This window comes from Enoplosus armatus, chromosome 2 (assembly GCF_043641665.1).
Source record: "Enoplosus armatus isolate fEnoArm2 chromosome 2, fEnoArm2.hap1, whole genome shotgun sequence".
Taxonomy (NCBI): Eukaryota; Metazoa; Chordata; class Actinopteri; order Centrarchiformes; family Enoplosidae; genus Enoplosus; species Enoplosus armatus.
The window spans coordinates 6,222,577-6,239,801 of record NC_092181.1 but is presented as its reverse complement, the minus strand read 5'-3'; the positions used below and the strand labels follow the sequence as shown (position 1 = coordinate 6,239,801).

Sequence of the window (17,225 nt, the reverse complement as noted above, 5' to 3'; positions counted from 1 at the left end):
ACTTAAGTTCATTTAAGTAGACAAAACAGTCTCGTCACCTCTAAATAACTGTCAAAAAAAAAAAAATCATCTCTTACTAATGCTGGTAAGATTTGCTGTGCAGTGTGAACTGGCGGGGGTCACTGGGGTTGGTGGTAGAATCACATGTATCATGCTGACATTAGACATGTAAACACTGACAACACGTTACTCTGGACAATTCCTGAATAAAGCAATTCCAGGCACAACAGCTTTCATTTGAAAAATATAAAACTTTAATAAAGGCTACATCTCTCAATAATTACAATAATTATAGGTCCATGTAAATCTTTAAATGAAACTCTTTATATAATGTATAATTTACAGTTTAGATAGAATGAAACAAAACAAAACAAAAAGGCCGTGGTGTAAAAACAAAACAAAAAAACATGATTACAGGATATTATTAAAAGCATAAAAATATCTTTTCAACATAAAACCCTTCTGAAAACCAAGGGATATATATTAAAACCCTGAAACAGGGTAGCACATGGTATGGCATCCATGTAGGCACAGGTGCTGTACTCATAAAACACCAGCGATAGTGTGTGTGTGTGTGTGTATTGTTCGTGTGTGTGTATATACTTTATGTGTGCATCACATGTGTCAGTATCCATACTTCAGAATGCATAATTACAATGTATACAGGAGCTCTGCTATATACGATGTTACTGTAACAACATTCAAAGGATATCGGAGCCATAATTCTTCAATGTTCACTTTCTTTTTTTCCTTTTTGACACGCTAGCTGACTTCCTCGAGAAGTCGTTCTCAGTGACCCAAACTGGTTCTTGTTAGCACAAGTTATTTTGGTGTGCGGGCTGTAAACACTGCCATTATTAGATGGTACAACTTGTGCTCCAGGTCTCCTCTCTGTGTGTATCTGCAACTGTTTTCAACCCCCCCCCCCCCCCCCCCCCCCTCCTCTGTGCAATGCCTGGTTTACAAACAAAGGCACAACAAAAAAGATTGAGCTCTGTCGCCGGACTGAGAGAAAAAGAAAGGAAGGGGGAGAACGAGGGAGAGGAAATACTAGTGTGACAAACTTAACATTACAAACTATCAGCAGCATATAAGACTGGGATTGACCATTAGAATAGTGGAGGGAGTGCGCCTCGGACAAGACCTCTGCTAAGGTTGTTAGTTTGGGTCAGACGGGGCTACAAGGCTATGGGAGGTGCTAGGCTAGTGTCACGTCCTTTGTGTAAAGTAAAAACAAACAAAAACAAACACGAAACAATATCACCACAGTATTCTCCCAACATTCAAAGCAGCTTGCCCATTGGCTGGAAATAGGGAGGGGGGAGGGACACAGGTTTAAGAAGAATCAGGAAGGGAGAATGGGGAAAGGGTTGTTTTTTCAATAAATACTTAATAAAAACTTTCAACTCATGACAAAAAGCATCCATATATATAATACATGTATATATACATATATGCATGTATGTATATGCACATGTACAAGACGTTTTTGTAACGACGTTGGAGTGTAACGTTAAGAGCAGGTTGGTGGCACTGGGTCTTCAGCGCCTGCTAGTCCGTTGCACTCGGCCAGGAAGCCGGTGTGAACGCACCTTCAGTCTCTCATTACATCACAACAAAACAGTCATCTACATCTTCAGTGGTTATATTCAAGAAGAGGCAGGGTCTCCCCCCCCACTGGCCTCCAATCATCATCATCATCATCATCATCATCATCCTTGTATTGGTCTTTTAAAGTCTCTCGTGTCATTCCCTTGTGTTTCTAAGGCTGATTGGTTGATAAAGTCAGGGAGGGGCGCCACCTCCTCTGGGCATACTTCATTGGCTCGTCTTCCTTCAATCACTCCTCTTGTGCTGGATATATTAACTCTGTTTAGCTTAATATTAGGAAATATAAAAAAACAAAACAAAAAAAAGGAGTCCAGAGTGTTTTTTGTTAATTACAAAGAGTCTCTTGCTCAAGTTTTTTCGGGACAGTTTAGCTTTTGGTTGGGCGGGGAAGGGCATTGGTTGGCTGGCAACAAAGTGGCTTTTAGTCCATCCTCTCCACCTTGCCCAGGACCTTGCCCTCATACATGGGCAACACGGTGGCATCCTCCCACACCTCCTCGAACACGGCACCACACTCGAACTCATCACTGGCTTTCTTGAAGTAGTACCTGAGGAGGAAAAACAAAGAGGCAGTCTGTGATTAGAAAATGTTGAGCGTTGGTGTACGTGAAGAAAACAAAAACTGAACTGAAACGAAAACTGACAGAGTGGCAGCAGGAGTGCATCTGATACATTTCATCGTGTTTTAAACCGCTTTGAGGCACCTACACGACTACTTCCATATACAGGCTCGCGCACAACTCCCTTTAGTCCAAATCAAACACAAACACACACACTCTGAGAGCCAGAAATGGATCCTGCTCAAAACAACTTAGTCATAGCCTTCAATGCCATCCCTGCATACTTCAAAGGCAAAGCCTGACTCCACATCACACTGCTGCACAAACAGAGCTGAACCCTCCGTTTAAACACTCCCTGTGATAATTCAAACTGCTAGAAACAGCCTGTTTGTGTGTGTGTGTGTGTGTGTGTGTGTGTGTGTGTTCATCCATGTGTGCTTGTCTCCTCATCCACTTGTTCATCTTGACTGCTGGCCATTCTACAGATGCCTATCTGTCCTGCAAGGTCTTATTAAAGTTGAAGGGTTAATTAGAGGCTGTCTTAAGGCCCCCCCTCCTCTCTCTCTTCAGCAGTGCCCCACCTCTCTGTGTCTCCATGGCTTCTAATTGGACTGGCTGTCAAATGAAGGGCCTTTCTGTCACACAGGTTGACATTTCAGGTGCCTGAGAGTCTGCCTGTGACTGCAAGAGCACACTCCACTGCTTGCACATAAAACACGCACATGCCCTGTGTTTGTCTCTTACACACACTCGCCGTCACAGACACACACACACACTTCGGGCAGCTTTCCGATCACCAGCGGAGAACAGAGGAAAAAAGAAGGAGCAGGAAGAAAGCGGGGGGGGGGGGGGGGGGGGGGGGGGTGCAGGCTTTCCCTGGCTCGGTGAGTGGGTGTGATAGGTTGGATGCGAGCCGAGCCTGAGGGGCTTTACCCTGCGAGGGGGGAGGGTGGCGACCGCTCAGACGGTCTCCTGGAGGTCACAGGTCACCTAGCTAGCCCACTCTTCTTCTTCTCTCAAGCAGAGATAACTCCCAGGGTTAGCTTGGTCCCAGTGACTGTGAAGTCTCCTGGAGCTCCTAATGATTTCTCCTCTCTACTTTAAACCCAGCAAAAGATCAGCGGGAGGGGATTTAATGATAAGCTTTGTAATGGAAAAATGCCTCATTTTGCCCATGTGTGCCTGCGTTCAGAATGCAAAAAAAAAGAAGAAAAAAAGGGGGGAAAAAGCTCTGTGTTTTATGAGCAATCGCTCAGCTTAGAGTCATTCAAACAACACATGTAAGGACGGGCGTACAAAAACGTACACATAGGCCTACAGTTTTATTTTCCATGTTGATTGTAATTACACACAAACGAAGGAGGAGGACGTTGTGTTACCACAGCTGCAAGACTTTTGAGTGTGCCGCAATGTGACAGAGGGGTGATGCCTTGGTTTAATGATATGGCATTTCAGCAAAGTTTCCCTCTGTTGTCTTAGCTTTGCTGGGCATGATGTAGCCTTTTCATCTTCATTAGTAGAAACCAAATAAATGCATTACCCTTCTCAATTTAATTGGCTGGGATTTTTTTTTTTTTTTCCCCCAGAAGAAAATGCTACATTTTCACTCACAAATAGTTCAAAGTCGTCACTTTGTTTCAGAGAGTGAGACAGGGAGAGACAGAAGGAGTCTTTCCATTGGAACATGTTTTATGTGGCAGGATTTTTCTCTCTTCGCAACATCTGGCACCAATATCGTCTGGCAGAGCCGCGGCGTACTGTTCTCCACTGTACCGCTGCCATGTCCAAATTAACCAACTCCACACATTCTGCTGCCATTGAAGCCAGACGCTTCATCCCTACCTCCCCCTTCTCTTTCTCTCGAAGAGTTATGGGATAGCAGGGGTGCAGTGACTTGTTTGCAGGCCTTCTTGTCTCTTGCCTAACAAGCAGATGTGGCGGTAACCTAATGTTGATGTCAGGGGCATGCAGGGTTTGTGTCTTTTCAGTGGCATACAACCTACGCAGTACTGGAACAGTTACTTGATAAAGTAAGCCTGGGCTTAAATGTCTTCAAACTGATTGGCCATTATATTTTAAATGACTTAATAAGTCCTAACGTTGTTTAGGAATTCCCCCCCTCATCATCTGACATTGACTGGAGGTATTTTTGCTGTGTTAACTGCTATCAGTCATTAACAGAAGAAAGTGCTTGCAGCACTTGATTTTAATGCCTGATGCAATAGTGTGGAGGAGGAATTTGAAGGCCTCGCAATGGTCTTTGTGCGCAAAATAAAATGTCCCAGGCTTCAAAGCCATATTTATTAAGGTTGCCTTACCATGGAAATCAGTACCAGATGTGAGAAAAAATTCGCTCCAGAACCCCCCTCCTCTCCCCTCTCTCTGTAAGCCCTGAATACAGTGGATCAGCCCAGTTTCTTTTCAACTATCGGCTCCAGTATTTCACACTCCCACTCAGCAGACAAGCATATACAAGTACAATAACAAATGCACACACATACACAGACAACTAACCCTGCTACAGCACCAAGCCCATCCAAACAGGTGTGAATAACCAACTATGTATCTATGTATGTGCAGGTGTACTGTGATCTGTATGCTGTTGTCAGTGGCTCATATTTACCGGTAGTTGCCTTTCTTGCTAAGCTGTTCCTTGAAGTGTCCCAGGGTGAGGCAGTGGGTCTTCAACATGCTGCGATAAGGAATCTCCTCACCACAGAAGAAGTAGGTGACCACTAGCTCCTTCGACCTGAAAATGCAAAATGAAAATTGGTTTTAAACAGCTGCACATGGAGGAGGAGTCAGATTGTTGAATAGACACAAAGAATCTATGGAGTATTATTAATTAAGGATGCCAACAGACAGCTGGCTCACCGAGGGTCAACCAATTAAAACTAAAAGAGGCCTAACAGTCAGGTGGCTGTAGCTTAACATCAAACACCCAACCCATTCAACAACAAATGTATGAAGGGGGCCAATAAATTTGAGTTACCAGGGGCTACTTAACACATCTTTGTTGGGTTCCAGTGGTGAGTGTGTGTGTTGGGAGACGGGTGGGTAGTTAGGATTCCGTATTAAAGCATGTTTAATCTTAAATGATTAAAAAGCGAGAGAAGAGGAGTTCAAAGACATAGCTATGCTGACTCACAACATCTCTCTTTGAAGGGAAGAGCGAGAAAATCTGTGAGGAAGAGGGTGAAAATACAAGCTTGGAGAGAGGGGAATGCTCGAAAAAAGCGTCTAAGTGTGTGATAAATGAAATCTGGAAAAGTATAAAGCTAGAAAGCAATTTTGAAAGATATTAAGAAAAACTGAGCTATAGAAACAAAGACAGGATTGTGTTATTGTGAGAGCATTTAAGAGACCCGTACTCGTCTGCTTGGAGCCCAGGGCTGGCTAGAGGGCTGCCTCCAGTGGGGAAGGCAGCTGCTGGATGGCTCCTGTCTCTCTGAAGGCTGCTGGATGCTGTTGAATGCCTGTCAAAAACACAGAGATCAAAGAGTAATTAATACTTACAATCAACATGAACAGAAACCACTGGACACCATTTACAGTATATTGGGAATGTGTGTGTCTTAAGTGTGTCCGTGTTTGCTTACCTCTGTTTTGGCGGCTTGGAGACCTCCTCTAGTCTGCGGCAGGCCTCCTCTAGCTGTGCCAGGGTGTTGGGCGGGGGCATGGGTGGCATGGCCGGGTCCTGGATGAACGGGTGGCCTGGGTGGTGGCCACGGAGGTGTGCCCCACTGCCAATGCCGCCTCCACCCCAAGAGGAGTGAGTCCGACTGGGCAAAGTCTTGGCGTCAAGTGGGTTGGACTTCTTTAGGCCTTGAGTGCTGTTAGGATAAAACGGGTCAAAATATAACATGAGCTGGAAACTCGAGACACTAGCGTTTTGTGGTACAGATGATGTTATGGCCGATGATTCCTGACAGACACCTACCTGTGTGGCTTGTGCTTGCCTTGCCTCTCACTCTCTAGGATCCACTGCCAAACATTCTGAGAGCGGTCGGTGGCATCTAGGGGAAGGCGTGGTGAAGACACGCCCTCATCGGTGGCCTTGACTGGCCGTCTGGACAAAGTGCTGCAGCGACTGGAAGAAGAAGGAGAGGCTAGTTAGGACCAGAGACAGAGCACCTTCTTCCCCACAGAGCAGTTGTAAGAAATTGGGTAGTAAGGGCTAACGTACAATGCTGACTGATAACTGGTTTCAGCACAGCTCAGGAGTTACACTTACGCAGGGGTGAAGTCGGAATAATTGGCGCCCCCTGGAGGGCAGAGGCACTGCACGCGCTGAGCCGCCTCGGCCTCGATCTGCTCCTTGGTCTTGGGCCCAGCGTGGTGATGGTGGATGTAGTGGTGGTGAATGTGCTTTGTGGACTGCCTGCCTGTCATCAGAACCTTGGCGGCCCCAGGATAAGCACCAAAGAAGGGCCCATGGCCAGAGGAGACCATTGCACCTGTCCGATCTGGGGAGCTTGAGCGTGGCGAGTGCCGAACCACACCTGGTGACTGGCAGCCAGGTGTCTTCAGGACACGGGATAGGTGCTCGTCCAGGATAGCTTGGGGGTCTTCCTCGCATTGGCTGCCAGACGGGAGCAGAGGGTGATGGAGGGAGGTGCTGCTGGCGAGATCGCCACTCTCTTCCCTTTCCTCCTCCTGGACAGGCAAAGAAAAAAAAAGTTGAGGCAATTGACAAAACATTCATACAGTCACATGTGGGAAAGGCAGCAAGCAGAGGAATTCATGTCTCAACTTACACCAACTTATATCTATCGTCCTCTGAAGTCAGTGAGAGCAAACGCCTGGATAACTTGATTTGAGTTTCCTTTTTGCCGCACTGTTATCTTCGCTAACAGGCTTTGGGTGCGCTTCATCTATAATGCAGAGTGTGCCTGTGCTTCACAAAGAGAGTGGCACTACACATACTCAGCAAACGTGCCACTGGAGAGTAGCTAAGTGCTAACTATTTGAAGGAACTTCAAGTGTGCCTAGAAACATAAGTTTGAAAGTTCCTCCAGATAAAGTAGTGGAGGACGGAGAGAAAAAGTAGTAGCTAAACCAAGACAGACTTTCAAATCCCTTGGTCTTTTCACTGTTCTTCGACATGCTAAAGCTGGCATAAAGGCTTTTGTACAGCAATATGGAACTATCGTCCCGATAACAGTTAGAATTTCCAAGTGGCAGCCATGCTTGGTGGAAGTGTCAGACTGTTTAGAACAGGTTTGTGTGCATCCGTACCTCCTGGATCTGCTGCAGCCTCTCCTCCAAAGAGCTCATGGTGTCCTGCTCTCGCTTCAGCTTCTCCAGCCGGGTTATGAGTTGGGCAGCAAAGGCTGAGGGCTCAACAGGGGTCATCTCCTTAGGCAGCCGGTGTGTCCTCTGCATAATAAACAACACAGTGGGAAGGACACTTTAGAGTGTGCACGAGTGTAACTGCATAGTGTTTCTGATGGATGCAATATGTTGCATTAATCTACTGCCCTTGCCCTAATCCCATCTTGTTCCAAAAAGCCCGCTACTATTCCAAAACGCCTAATCCAGATGCCCTTGCCCTCAAGCTAACCTGAACCTTCTCCGCCACCCATCCCTCCCCAGATCTTCTCATGCCCAGTGCCCTTGGCAGTGCCAGGCTGCTGGGCGAGGGGGAGAGAAGGGGGTAGCGATGGCGGGGTAGCAGTTGGTCTCGCTCGGAGGGGAGGCCCCCTGCCTGCACCCTCTGTAGCCCGACCAAGCCATCAGCTAGGCAGCCTCTGAAGTCAGCACACTTCAAAGGGCCCTTGTCAAACATCAAACGCACACTAGGGGTGGGAGGGACACGCAGCTTTAAATCTCCGAATAAAAGCCAGATATCGACAGAGAAGAGAGAGTGAGGAGAGGAGAGGGGAAGAAAAAAGGGAGAGGGGGACAAAATTAACAGCATGAAAAAAGAGGAAGAGGATTGAGATGTGCGTTAGTGAAGTGGCAATGGTGGCATAGAGAGAGAGCCAGACAGAGAAGGAGGGAAAAGTGGGAGGGAGAGGATAGAGGAGTCAAATACTGGGAAGATCTGAGGGGAAGTAGTAATTTATTTCCCGGCTGCATGCAGGGCAGCTCAGAGGTACTCTAGTCACATTATCCTCCTTTTTCTTTAACTATATGCGCCGGCTTCTCTCTCTCCCTTTCTTACTTTTTTGTTATTTGGCACACTGGCTTTCTTGATTTTGACTCTTTTTTTGTTGTTCCTCTCATCTCTTTGTAGACACGATGAAGGGAGGAAGAAGAAAGGCAAGCAGAGCTGCTGGCAAAGGAGCGCCAGCCCTGCACGGGGCCCCCGCTGCCTGGGGCTGGTGCATCATGGGAGACAGAGCCATCTCCAAATCAGGAGGGAGACATTAAAGGAGTGCAAGTGGGAAAGGAAGAGAGAGAAGGAGATTGAGAAAGAGAAAAGACAGAGAGGAAGAGAGAAAAAAGGGGGAACAGACAACACTGTCAAATGCATGCACACACAAACACACACACACACACAGAACTATTCCACATACACATACCTGTACCTGTGTTTGGATATGAAGACAAAAGAATTTATTTTCTTGCTTCAAACAAGACACACTGCCTAACCTGTGTCAATCTGTTCTAACCCACTTCCTTAAACAACTTCAGCAGGTCAACAAAATCTTGAATTCAATGCACATACATGTATGACCCAAATACTGAAGGGATCCGATATCAGGGTGAGAGTAGAGGGAAGTGGAATTGAATAGTGATGTGCCTCCTATTCATCTGCTGGGATGTAAACTGTAGTTTTGGTAATCATTCAGCCAGTTCAACTAGTAATCTTAATGTTGAATTTAATCATTACCTTCAACACTTTCGTGATGTCTATTATCTATGCTATAACCACAGCTATCACTGATGCATAGAACATAGGAAGCTATGACGCTTTGAGACATACTACAGTTACTGAGATGGAATACAAAGATGACAACACAAGTTTATATTTACAGCCCTACAGAAGCTACTGGGATGGGGGAATAAGGGGGGGGGGGGGGGGCTTGAAATAGCAGCAGAAGAAGTGAAGTGGTATGCAAATCCTGCCTTTCATTTACCCCGACTTTTATATGAAAACGAGCGGGGGTATGAAATATAGTATTCTGTCACAACATGAGCTCTGAAAAAATAAAATAAAATAAAACTCCTCGAGGGAATCAGGACCCAGTTGTCTGTCAGCGTGTAAAAGTTTGAGTTTAGCAGATTACAAAAAAGGAAACACTGAGACAGGAAGTAGAACTTAAGGAAGTAGGACTTACAGGAAAGTGGGGTAATGTTATCTGGCCATTGATCTTGACACTGCGATGCATCTCTCGCTGGAGCTGCTTCTTGGTGCCCAGCTTGTATGGAGGGATTCCATCTCTGCAAAAAAACAATGATATTACACGTTTACATTTGGTAAAAAAAGAAAGTCAGACCACTTAAATGGCTCTTATTTACAACTGATTTTGTCTGTTATAACCACCTATCTGGATCATTCACTGCTACTCATCATGCAGGTCACAATACCTCCACCCAACTGTTGGTGCCATTAGCCAATCTTTGTGGAGAAAGAGCCCTTAGGAGTCAGTTCATCATTGAAGTGACCGACACAACACCACCCAGTAACCACCCACTAGGCACATTACAGCTAAATCAAAAGGCCGGGGAGCCCTTGAAGCTAAGGCAACAAAAACACACATAACAAAACACACCAGGACAATGGGAGAGATATGCTAAACATCCCACTGTGGGCTTCAAAAGAAGAGCCCCACTGATAAGATTACATCAGTCCTTGTCAACTCTGACAGTGGTTGTTTAAAAAGCAGAAGAACCTCAGTAGCTGGTTAGAGTCAGAAACTACAACAGGCTAAAGCAAGCTAGCAACTGCTGCTTAAGTGCTGCTGGCTTTGTAGCTCTGATATATTAATATGAAAATAGAGATTTAGCTAGGAATACCAGTAGTCTCTGGACAATTAAGCATTTATTCGGGGGAATCTTATTCTCCATTTTTCATTCTGTGTCTCCTAGCTTTTCCAGTCAGCTGCCACTTAAGCTGGGCCAATTATCTTGGCCGTTTTGGCTGCTCAGAAGTGTCTGACCTAGCCCAAACGCTACTTTTTCTGCTGCCTCTTTGAAATCTCACACTCATGCACATATGCACCCGCTGCCATCTTCGTTTGGCAAGCGCTGTGCTGTGAGCCTCTGATCTCAGCAACATCAAAAGGCTGGTTTGTAAGATAAGGTAATGTTTGAAGTTGGTGCAGCAGCATTCCCCAGCGTCCAAGTAAATCCATAAATAAGATATAAGCAAAAAGAGAAAAAAATCCCCCCACCCTTTCTTCCACCCCCCTTCCCAAATCCTCCTCTTCTTGTTCTTTATCTGGGAAATGAGATTCAAATTTGCAGTGTGCCTTTTAACCACTGTAAAAGGACAAACTAATCAAATTGTTCCCTCAAATGAGAGAGGAAGAAGCTGCGTTTTTTATTAAAATCAGTTAGGGGTGGAGAGAGACAAGAGCTAGGGACAAGGACAGGCGAGATCTCTGTGTCAAAGACCTTGGTGAGAACTATTAAAAGACTTTGACACATGACGTCGTTCAACAATGAATGCATTTTTTCTTTTCACATTTCAGAGTGACATTGTCAAGAAAAATCAGACAATTGAGCCAAGCTGCCGATGTCACCTGTGTTGCAGCAAGCTTCTTGTAAGTGGGGCCGACTACCAAAATCAATGCTTCACAAACTCTACCCATGGGACTACAAGCCATCATCCCTCAAGGCGCAGGAAGAAACACAGGAAACTCTTCAAAAGTAAAACTCAACAGCCCAGAGGAACTTATGTGCTAACAAGAACCCCAAACTTAGTGGCAAAACATCTCTCCCACTTATAGCTCAACAACTTCCCTATCACTAACTATGTTTTTATCAATCCAAACTGTCCCCACCCTGGTGAACCAAGTGATGGCCAGGCGCTTTGTCCAGGTTGGGGAAGAGAAAACAGCCGTGGACTCTTTCATGGTTTCATGGGCCCTTACTTTATGGGGATCTCCTATTCAGTTGTGCAAGTCATTTTCAAAGCAGCCAGCCACACTCTTATCCCCCTAAGCTCCCCTCACCTAACAATAGGCTGAAAGCGATTCAGTTAAGCCCTTTATACTCCATGCACTTTATTTTCTCACTCCCCTGCACTTCGAGCCTAACCACTCCTGCTATTGGCTCTGGAGGGTGGAGGAAAGGAGCTGTGGAGGGTTGGGTGGGTGGATGTGATTTTTTGGGGGTGCCCTAGTCTGGCCAGGGGGAGTTCCTCATGCCTCGTCCCAAGGTCTAGAAATGAGTAACCCCTGTGAAAGCCTCACAGACACATGATCTCAGCACGCCGCAGAGGCCAGTGGCAGGAAACCGACCCACCATGTGAGTAAGCCTCCTTTCATTTGGTGCCAACATTTTTCAATGAGTTTGTCTTGAGGCCCGAATGGCCATTTCCCTCCCCCTCTCCTCCAGCTCTTCAAAGGGAAAAAGCGATTAGATAATATGAAAAAAACAAGTCTGTTGTGGCAGAAGGGTGGGTGGGATGGATACATTTCAACTTTGAGGAAAATGAGGCAACGCCCCCACCCACATCAAGACGTTCTCATTTTTTCTCTCCCTTCTCTCCAGCCTGTAACGTATCAGAATAAACTTCAAAAGGTCTTCAGACATAATGACTTTCCCAGAGTTATCTCCCTGGAGGCCACAATAACAACTACACATTAATAGAATTACCTGGAGTCAATCATAGAGGATAATTAAAATACATTACAGACCATTATTTCGCAACAGTTCAGTCCCCTGGCCCCAAGAAAAGCTGAGTCTGTTGAACTACAAGGCCAAATATTTTTCTTCACACCCCTAGACTTTTTCCTGGAAAGGTGTTGACTGAACTCTGGACCAGGCACGTTTAGATACTAGGGAAACAATAAAATTCACAGAGCTTTGGCCAGGGTCAGCTAAATGGAAATGAGCCTTTTGAAGTCGCCAGTGCTAGTTGATATTATCTCCAGCGCAAGCTGGGTTGAAATGAAAATGACCGACCAACTTTTTGACTTCAATAAAAACTTAAAGCACTTACACGCTACTGTCCGTCATGGACATGGAATCATCTGTCGTGGCATCACTGGAGATCTCGCTGTCGTTGGCACTGGTGGCAGGGGCAAAAATGTAGCCGGAGTTGACAAAGTAGGGGCTGGCAGGGTCTCCTCGACGGTGGGACCTGCGAAAGACCCAGGAAAACATTTGCAGTTTTAATGTGATGTCCCTCTAGGTTGTGGTGTGAAGTGAAGACAGTGGAGAATGTGACACAGTTGGATAAAGTTTATTTGCACCATGTTTCCTTCTGTTGTTTATTTTATCAGATTTTAAAAGCAAACGTGACAGCTTGGAGTTTGTTTTTGGACGTGCAGATTTCTGTAATTACAGTCACTTTCATGAGACTTTTGGGCCAGAGGAATGTGACAACAGTATTAGAGATGGAGGTATGGGTTTTCTTTTTCTTTCACTCTCTTTTTCAGGTCCCTCCCTAACATACAGGGGTTGTGTGTTTGGGGGGCTGAGGGGTGATGGTTGGAGTGGGTGAAGTGTGCAGCCTTGCTGTGTGTGAATGAAAGATAGCATTTCCCATCTTTTTCTCTCTACTGCTATCTCTCCACCCTTTTGTTTGGGCCAGGCCCATACTCTTCCACTTTTTCACTCTCTCTTTCCTTGGAGTGTTTTCTCCTCCATGCTCTCCCACTTCTCTCTCTCCCTCTCTCGGTCATCCAGTCTGGGGCCCCTCCTTCATCCACTCTCCCCTGCTTTCCTTTCTAAAGTCTGTCCCTCTGTCTTTCTACTCTCTCCTGCTGTGTTGCATTCCTGTTTCAGTAGTGAAGGGGGTGGACAAGGAAGAGGGAGGGAAGAAGAGGAAGGGGGAACTTGAGCTTTAGAGAGGGAGGGAGAGGGAGAGAGGGAAAGGGGGAAGGAGGGCCCCTTTCTTTATGAGAATGCCTTCTGCCGGGAGTGCTGAGAGGAGAACCCCAGCATGACTAAAGCCGTAGGCCCCAAGCACAAACCTGACCTTTGGAAGGTCCGCGCAAAGAGTCAGGTATTTAGCACAGCTGGGCTCTCTGCACCCCCCTCTCTTTCTCCATCTCTTTTCTTTCTTTCATGATCCCCCCTTCCTGTCTTTCCCCCTTCCCCTCCTCTTGTCTCTCCCTGTCTCCCTCCAAAGCATGCTTAGTCTCTGTCAGACAGATTTTTTTTTTCGTAAAGGAGAGATAAAAGTGCTGGATAGAAAAGAAAGAGGAAGGAAAACACTGAGACACACACACAATCTATGGCAAAGTGGGATCAGTGGTTGAAGCTGCGGAACTGAGCTGAGGATGTTTTGTTGTTGTGTTTTTCTATCACTTTGGAGTTGAGTATTGGAGGTTTCTCAAAAAGAGGGGAAAAAAGGAATCTGTGCAGTGGCAAAATTAGTTCCACATGTTTGAGATGGAAATTGGTTGACCTAAAGAGATGGTGAGGGGCAGGGGGAAAGGGGGAGAGCGCGGGTGACGGAAGGGAGAAAGAGGGGGCTCGCTCCCTCCCGCTTTTCTTTTAGTGAAAAACAAGAATGCAGGGGATCACACCAGGAAACCAGGAGATGCCCACATGTCAACAAACCCTGTACTGGTTCCTAACTCAACATGACCACTTTCAAGCAAATGGGTAACTGTGCTATAATGTTATCTGACACGTGCTCACATGAAGGATAAAATCCTCAAGGGAGTGTTTAAGTTGAGTTATTAGACTTAATCAATTAGTTAAAAAACATCACGCTGGAGACAATTTCTAAAGTCCCACTGAATGTTTAGTTAACTTGACAGGGAAAATATGGATTATCTATAAATTGCACTTTTCCTGGCAAACCAAAGTATCAAGATATTGTCAAACCTCTAAGTAACAATTGCATCCAGATGTGAGGACAAAGTAGTTGGGTGAAAAACTTTTTAAATGCCCTTTGATGCAGGCTCATGCATAAAATCCAGTTTCTGAAAATGTTCCTGGCTTGAAAAGATTTCAGCTGTTGGACAATGTGTGGGATGAGCTCTTAAGATAAAAGCTCAAATGTTTTCCACTAACAGTTCTGCTTTCATCTCTGACCAAGAGAACAATATCTCCGCTTGGCATATAACTGACAGCACAAGTTCTTTTAACTCTGTATTAGCATTTCTATGGGTTAGGGAGATTTGTGACAGTATACAATAACTATATGGCTTAGTGAGTAGAAAAAAAGAAAATACAGCATAACTTTACAATAGCATCATACTGTTTCACGTTGCTGTAACAGTCATAAGGCTTGGTGTCTGAATTCGTGCCTGAACCGGAGGAAGGGTTTCAAAGCACAGGAAACTTGAGCAAGCCAGCAGAGGGCTGCCTGCAAGACACCATTTACTTAAAAGGAAGGCTCAGATCCATTGATGTTTTGTACCCACCCCACCCCTCCAACCCCTTGACTAACTGCAAGGCAGGAGGGCACAAATATACAGGCATGTTCCTCTGAGACCCTTTGATCAAGTGCCTTTATCTCTCTCTTAGGCATTTGTGAAATAACTGCCAACTGCCACACATTCACTGTAGTTTAACTAATGAAGGAATGGTGATCACGGGGAGAGGAAGCAATACTACAAAAAAAATCAACATGCACTAAGATGTAAAAACACAGGCAGGCGTGCATGCACTAGGTGAGCGCTGCTCTTACCTGCAACTATTCTCCAGCACTTCAGCTGCTGTCCGGATGGTAGCGGTAGCCCTCAGGGTTTTCGCAGACAGTCCAACCACAGACCCTAACGTTTTTGCCTTCAGGTCATTACAACTCCACTCCTCTTCCTCCATGAGAGGAGGAAGGTATCCGCACATCAGCTTGAGGCTGCCGAGACCGCCGTGGTTCATGTACGCCGCGTTCTCGCAGCCGGTGCGCACGTATTCGAGGTATATGTCAGAGGTCAAAAACATCTGGTATGCATTGTCTTCCATGTTGGACTGAATTTCCGTCTGTGCCTGGTCAAACATGGCAGAGTCTATTTGTTGTTTCTTAATACTATCCCTTATGAAGGTCTTGGTGGCGGGTTTCAGCTGCTTGGCGACAATGCTGTTGTTCTCGATGTACCGCTTGAAAATAACTTTGGCAACTCGCAACGTTTTGGTATCCTTTAAGTCCATTTGCCTGAAGCCGTTGCAGGCGAACCAAAAGTCCAAAGTGTCCACGCAATTCTCCCGCTCCAAAAAGGTCCTGAAGAGGTGAGCGCCGTCTTGGTCGCCCAGGAGAAAATGCAGAGACTTTGTCCACCGGACTAGGGGCGAGTCCGGGGACGCGCTGCCCTCTGGCTCCCCAAGACCATCCTCGTTCCTCCGCGGTGTGGAGCCGGGAGGCGCGGCGGCGGCGGGGGTATCTTTAACCTTGCTCTGGGCTCTCATTTTGGCAGATCTGCTGGGGTTGTAGCATGACGCCTCTCCCTCCTCCCCCGGTACCGGAGGACGAGGAGCATCTTCTCGGAAGCTACTGCTGATGTGCTCCGTAAGCGCCCTGCTCATGGCTCCAGCTCCGGTTGCCGTGTGAGAGTGCCGTCGTGCCTCCACTGAGCTCCAGCCTAATCCTCCTCACTCTCTAAAAGCAGCGGGGGAGCTTCTCAGCTCCTCTTCACTCTGAAACACAAAGTATTGATCTAATCAAAGCCAGATCCTGCTGAACTTCAAAGAAAGACATCAAGTAAACAGTCCCTTTCAGAAACCCTCGCCGGGTTCACAGAGAAAGGAAATATGAAAGGCTTTCTTTCGTTTCATTTATCTATTTATAATCTAAATGAGAGATCAACTGCAGCCTACATTCTCAACGTGCATTGATCTGTCACATCAAAAAACATTTTACAAGAATAATCATCTCACACAGCCTCACTCTTCACCAAAACCGTATTCTCACAACTGTGGCTTACACGTGTTTTCCTAACGAGTCCATGTCACAGGCTTCAACTCCAATTAATTCCCAATCTGTTTCGGACGACCGTACCCTACCCCTGTCTGCATCACACACACACACGCACACACACACACACAAGGCTCGTTTCCACTCGGAGCCCACACTTGTCCTCACTATCCCAGAAGTGTAGCGACGAGTGGAAATGCATCTGATCTGCACCACAATGACCTTAAAGATTGTAATGTACGAGGGGTAAAAAGCCCCGCGGGAAAAGCCAGTCGCTCATGCGTAAATGTAAGCGATCAATCGCCTTAATATCTGCCCAAGAAGGCTATTAGAGCACATTATTAGAGCCACAGCCCCGGCAACGTGTCTGAACTACCAACACGACAGAAAGACTTGATAGATGCTATTTGGAGTAAAACCTCATTCAAAGCTGAGGGGTTTTAATCGGAGCCTCAGCGCCAAACCTAAAAAAAAAAAGACTTGTTACCTTAAAGCAGCTAAAACGACTTGAACGGCGTGGTTGGCTGTTACAGATGCAACATAATAATTCATACAGTCTCAACAGGCAGTTTAACTCTAAAGCGTAACACAGCCGAGTCTAAAAATCCAATGTATGAAGGCTGAATAAACGTGCGTAGAACAACATACCATCGCAGAGCAGATCCAACCAGAGTAAAACCCGTTTAAAAAAAAGTTGATAAATTACTCCGTTTATAGTAGAGCCTAATACAGTCCAAAACTCTCCAAACAGTAATCCAGCACAGAAAGCGACGACGGACTATTTAAAGCCTGTGCCGTGCCACATGTGTTATATCTCGCTGCAAAACAATTGCTGTAGTTTGCTGTACCCTGTCCCATTCAACAACTGACCTCAGAGTAGGCAGGCTCAGTCCCTATGTAGATCACTGGGGGTGTCAAAATCTGGAGGAGGTAAAAGAGGAGGTGGAGGGGGGGGGCTCTGATTGAAGAATACATCCCACTTTTTTCCCAGCTAGAAGACGCACCACCCGACAAATATTCGGTTTTTATCTGGGCTACAAATTCACACACACACACACACACACACACAC

At 46.0% G+C, this 17,225-nt stretch overlaps 1 protein-coding gene across 1 annotated transcript; it reads right to left on the bottom strand.

The window, feature by feature from the left end:
• Window positions 1-956: 956 nt before the first annotated feature.
• Window positions 957-16,910, bottom strand: LOC139293995 (axin-2-like). The gene is made up of 11 exons (XM_070915734.1): window positions 16,804-16,910; window positions 14,935-15,878; window positions 12,289-12,429; window positions 9,458-9,560; window positions 7,410-7,550; window positions 6,406-6,827; window positions 6,234-6,261; window positions 5,771-6,039; window positions 5,543-5,647; window positions 4,795-4,920; window positions 957-2,159 (listed from the first exon to the last, which is right to left on the bottom strand). The coding sequence occupies exons 2-11, from the start codon at window positions 15,765-15,767 to the stop codon at window positions 2,033-2,035; spliced, it is 2,295 nt and encodes a 764-aa protein (XP_070771835.1). The 5' UTR covers window positions 15,768-15,878; window positions 16,804-16,910; the 3' UTR covers window positions 957-2,032.
• Window positions 16,911-17,225: the final 315 nt, after the last annotated feature.

What these genes read in the sequence shown, in the direction of transcription:
- LOC139293995 (XM_070915734.1), bottom strand. Translation starts at nt 15,767, where the DNA reads ATGAGCAGGGCGCTTACGGAGCACATCAGCAGTAGCTTCCGAGAAGAT. An exon ending in GGCTGCAGCAGATCCAGGAG is followed by an intron (nt 6,828 to 7,409) that starts GTACGGATGCAC and finishes TTGCCTGTCCAG; the next exon opens with GAGGAGGAAAGGGAAGAGAG. An exon ending in CCTGGGCTCCAAGCAGACGA is followed by an intron (nt 4,921 to 5,542) that starts GTACGGGTCTCT and finishes TTGCATTTTCAG; the next exon opens with GTCGAAGGAGCTAGTGGTCA.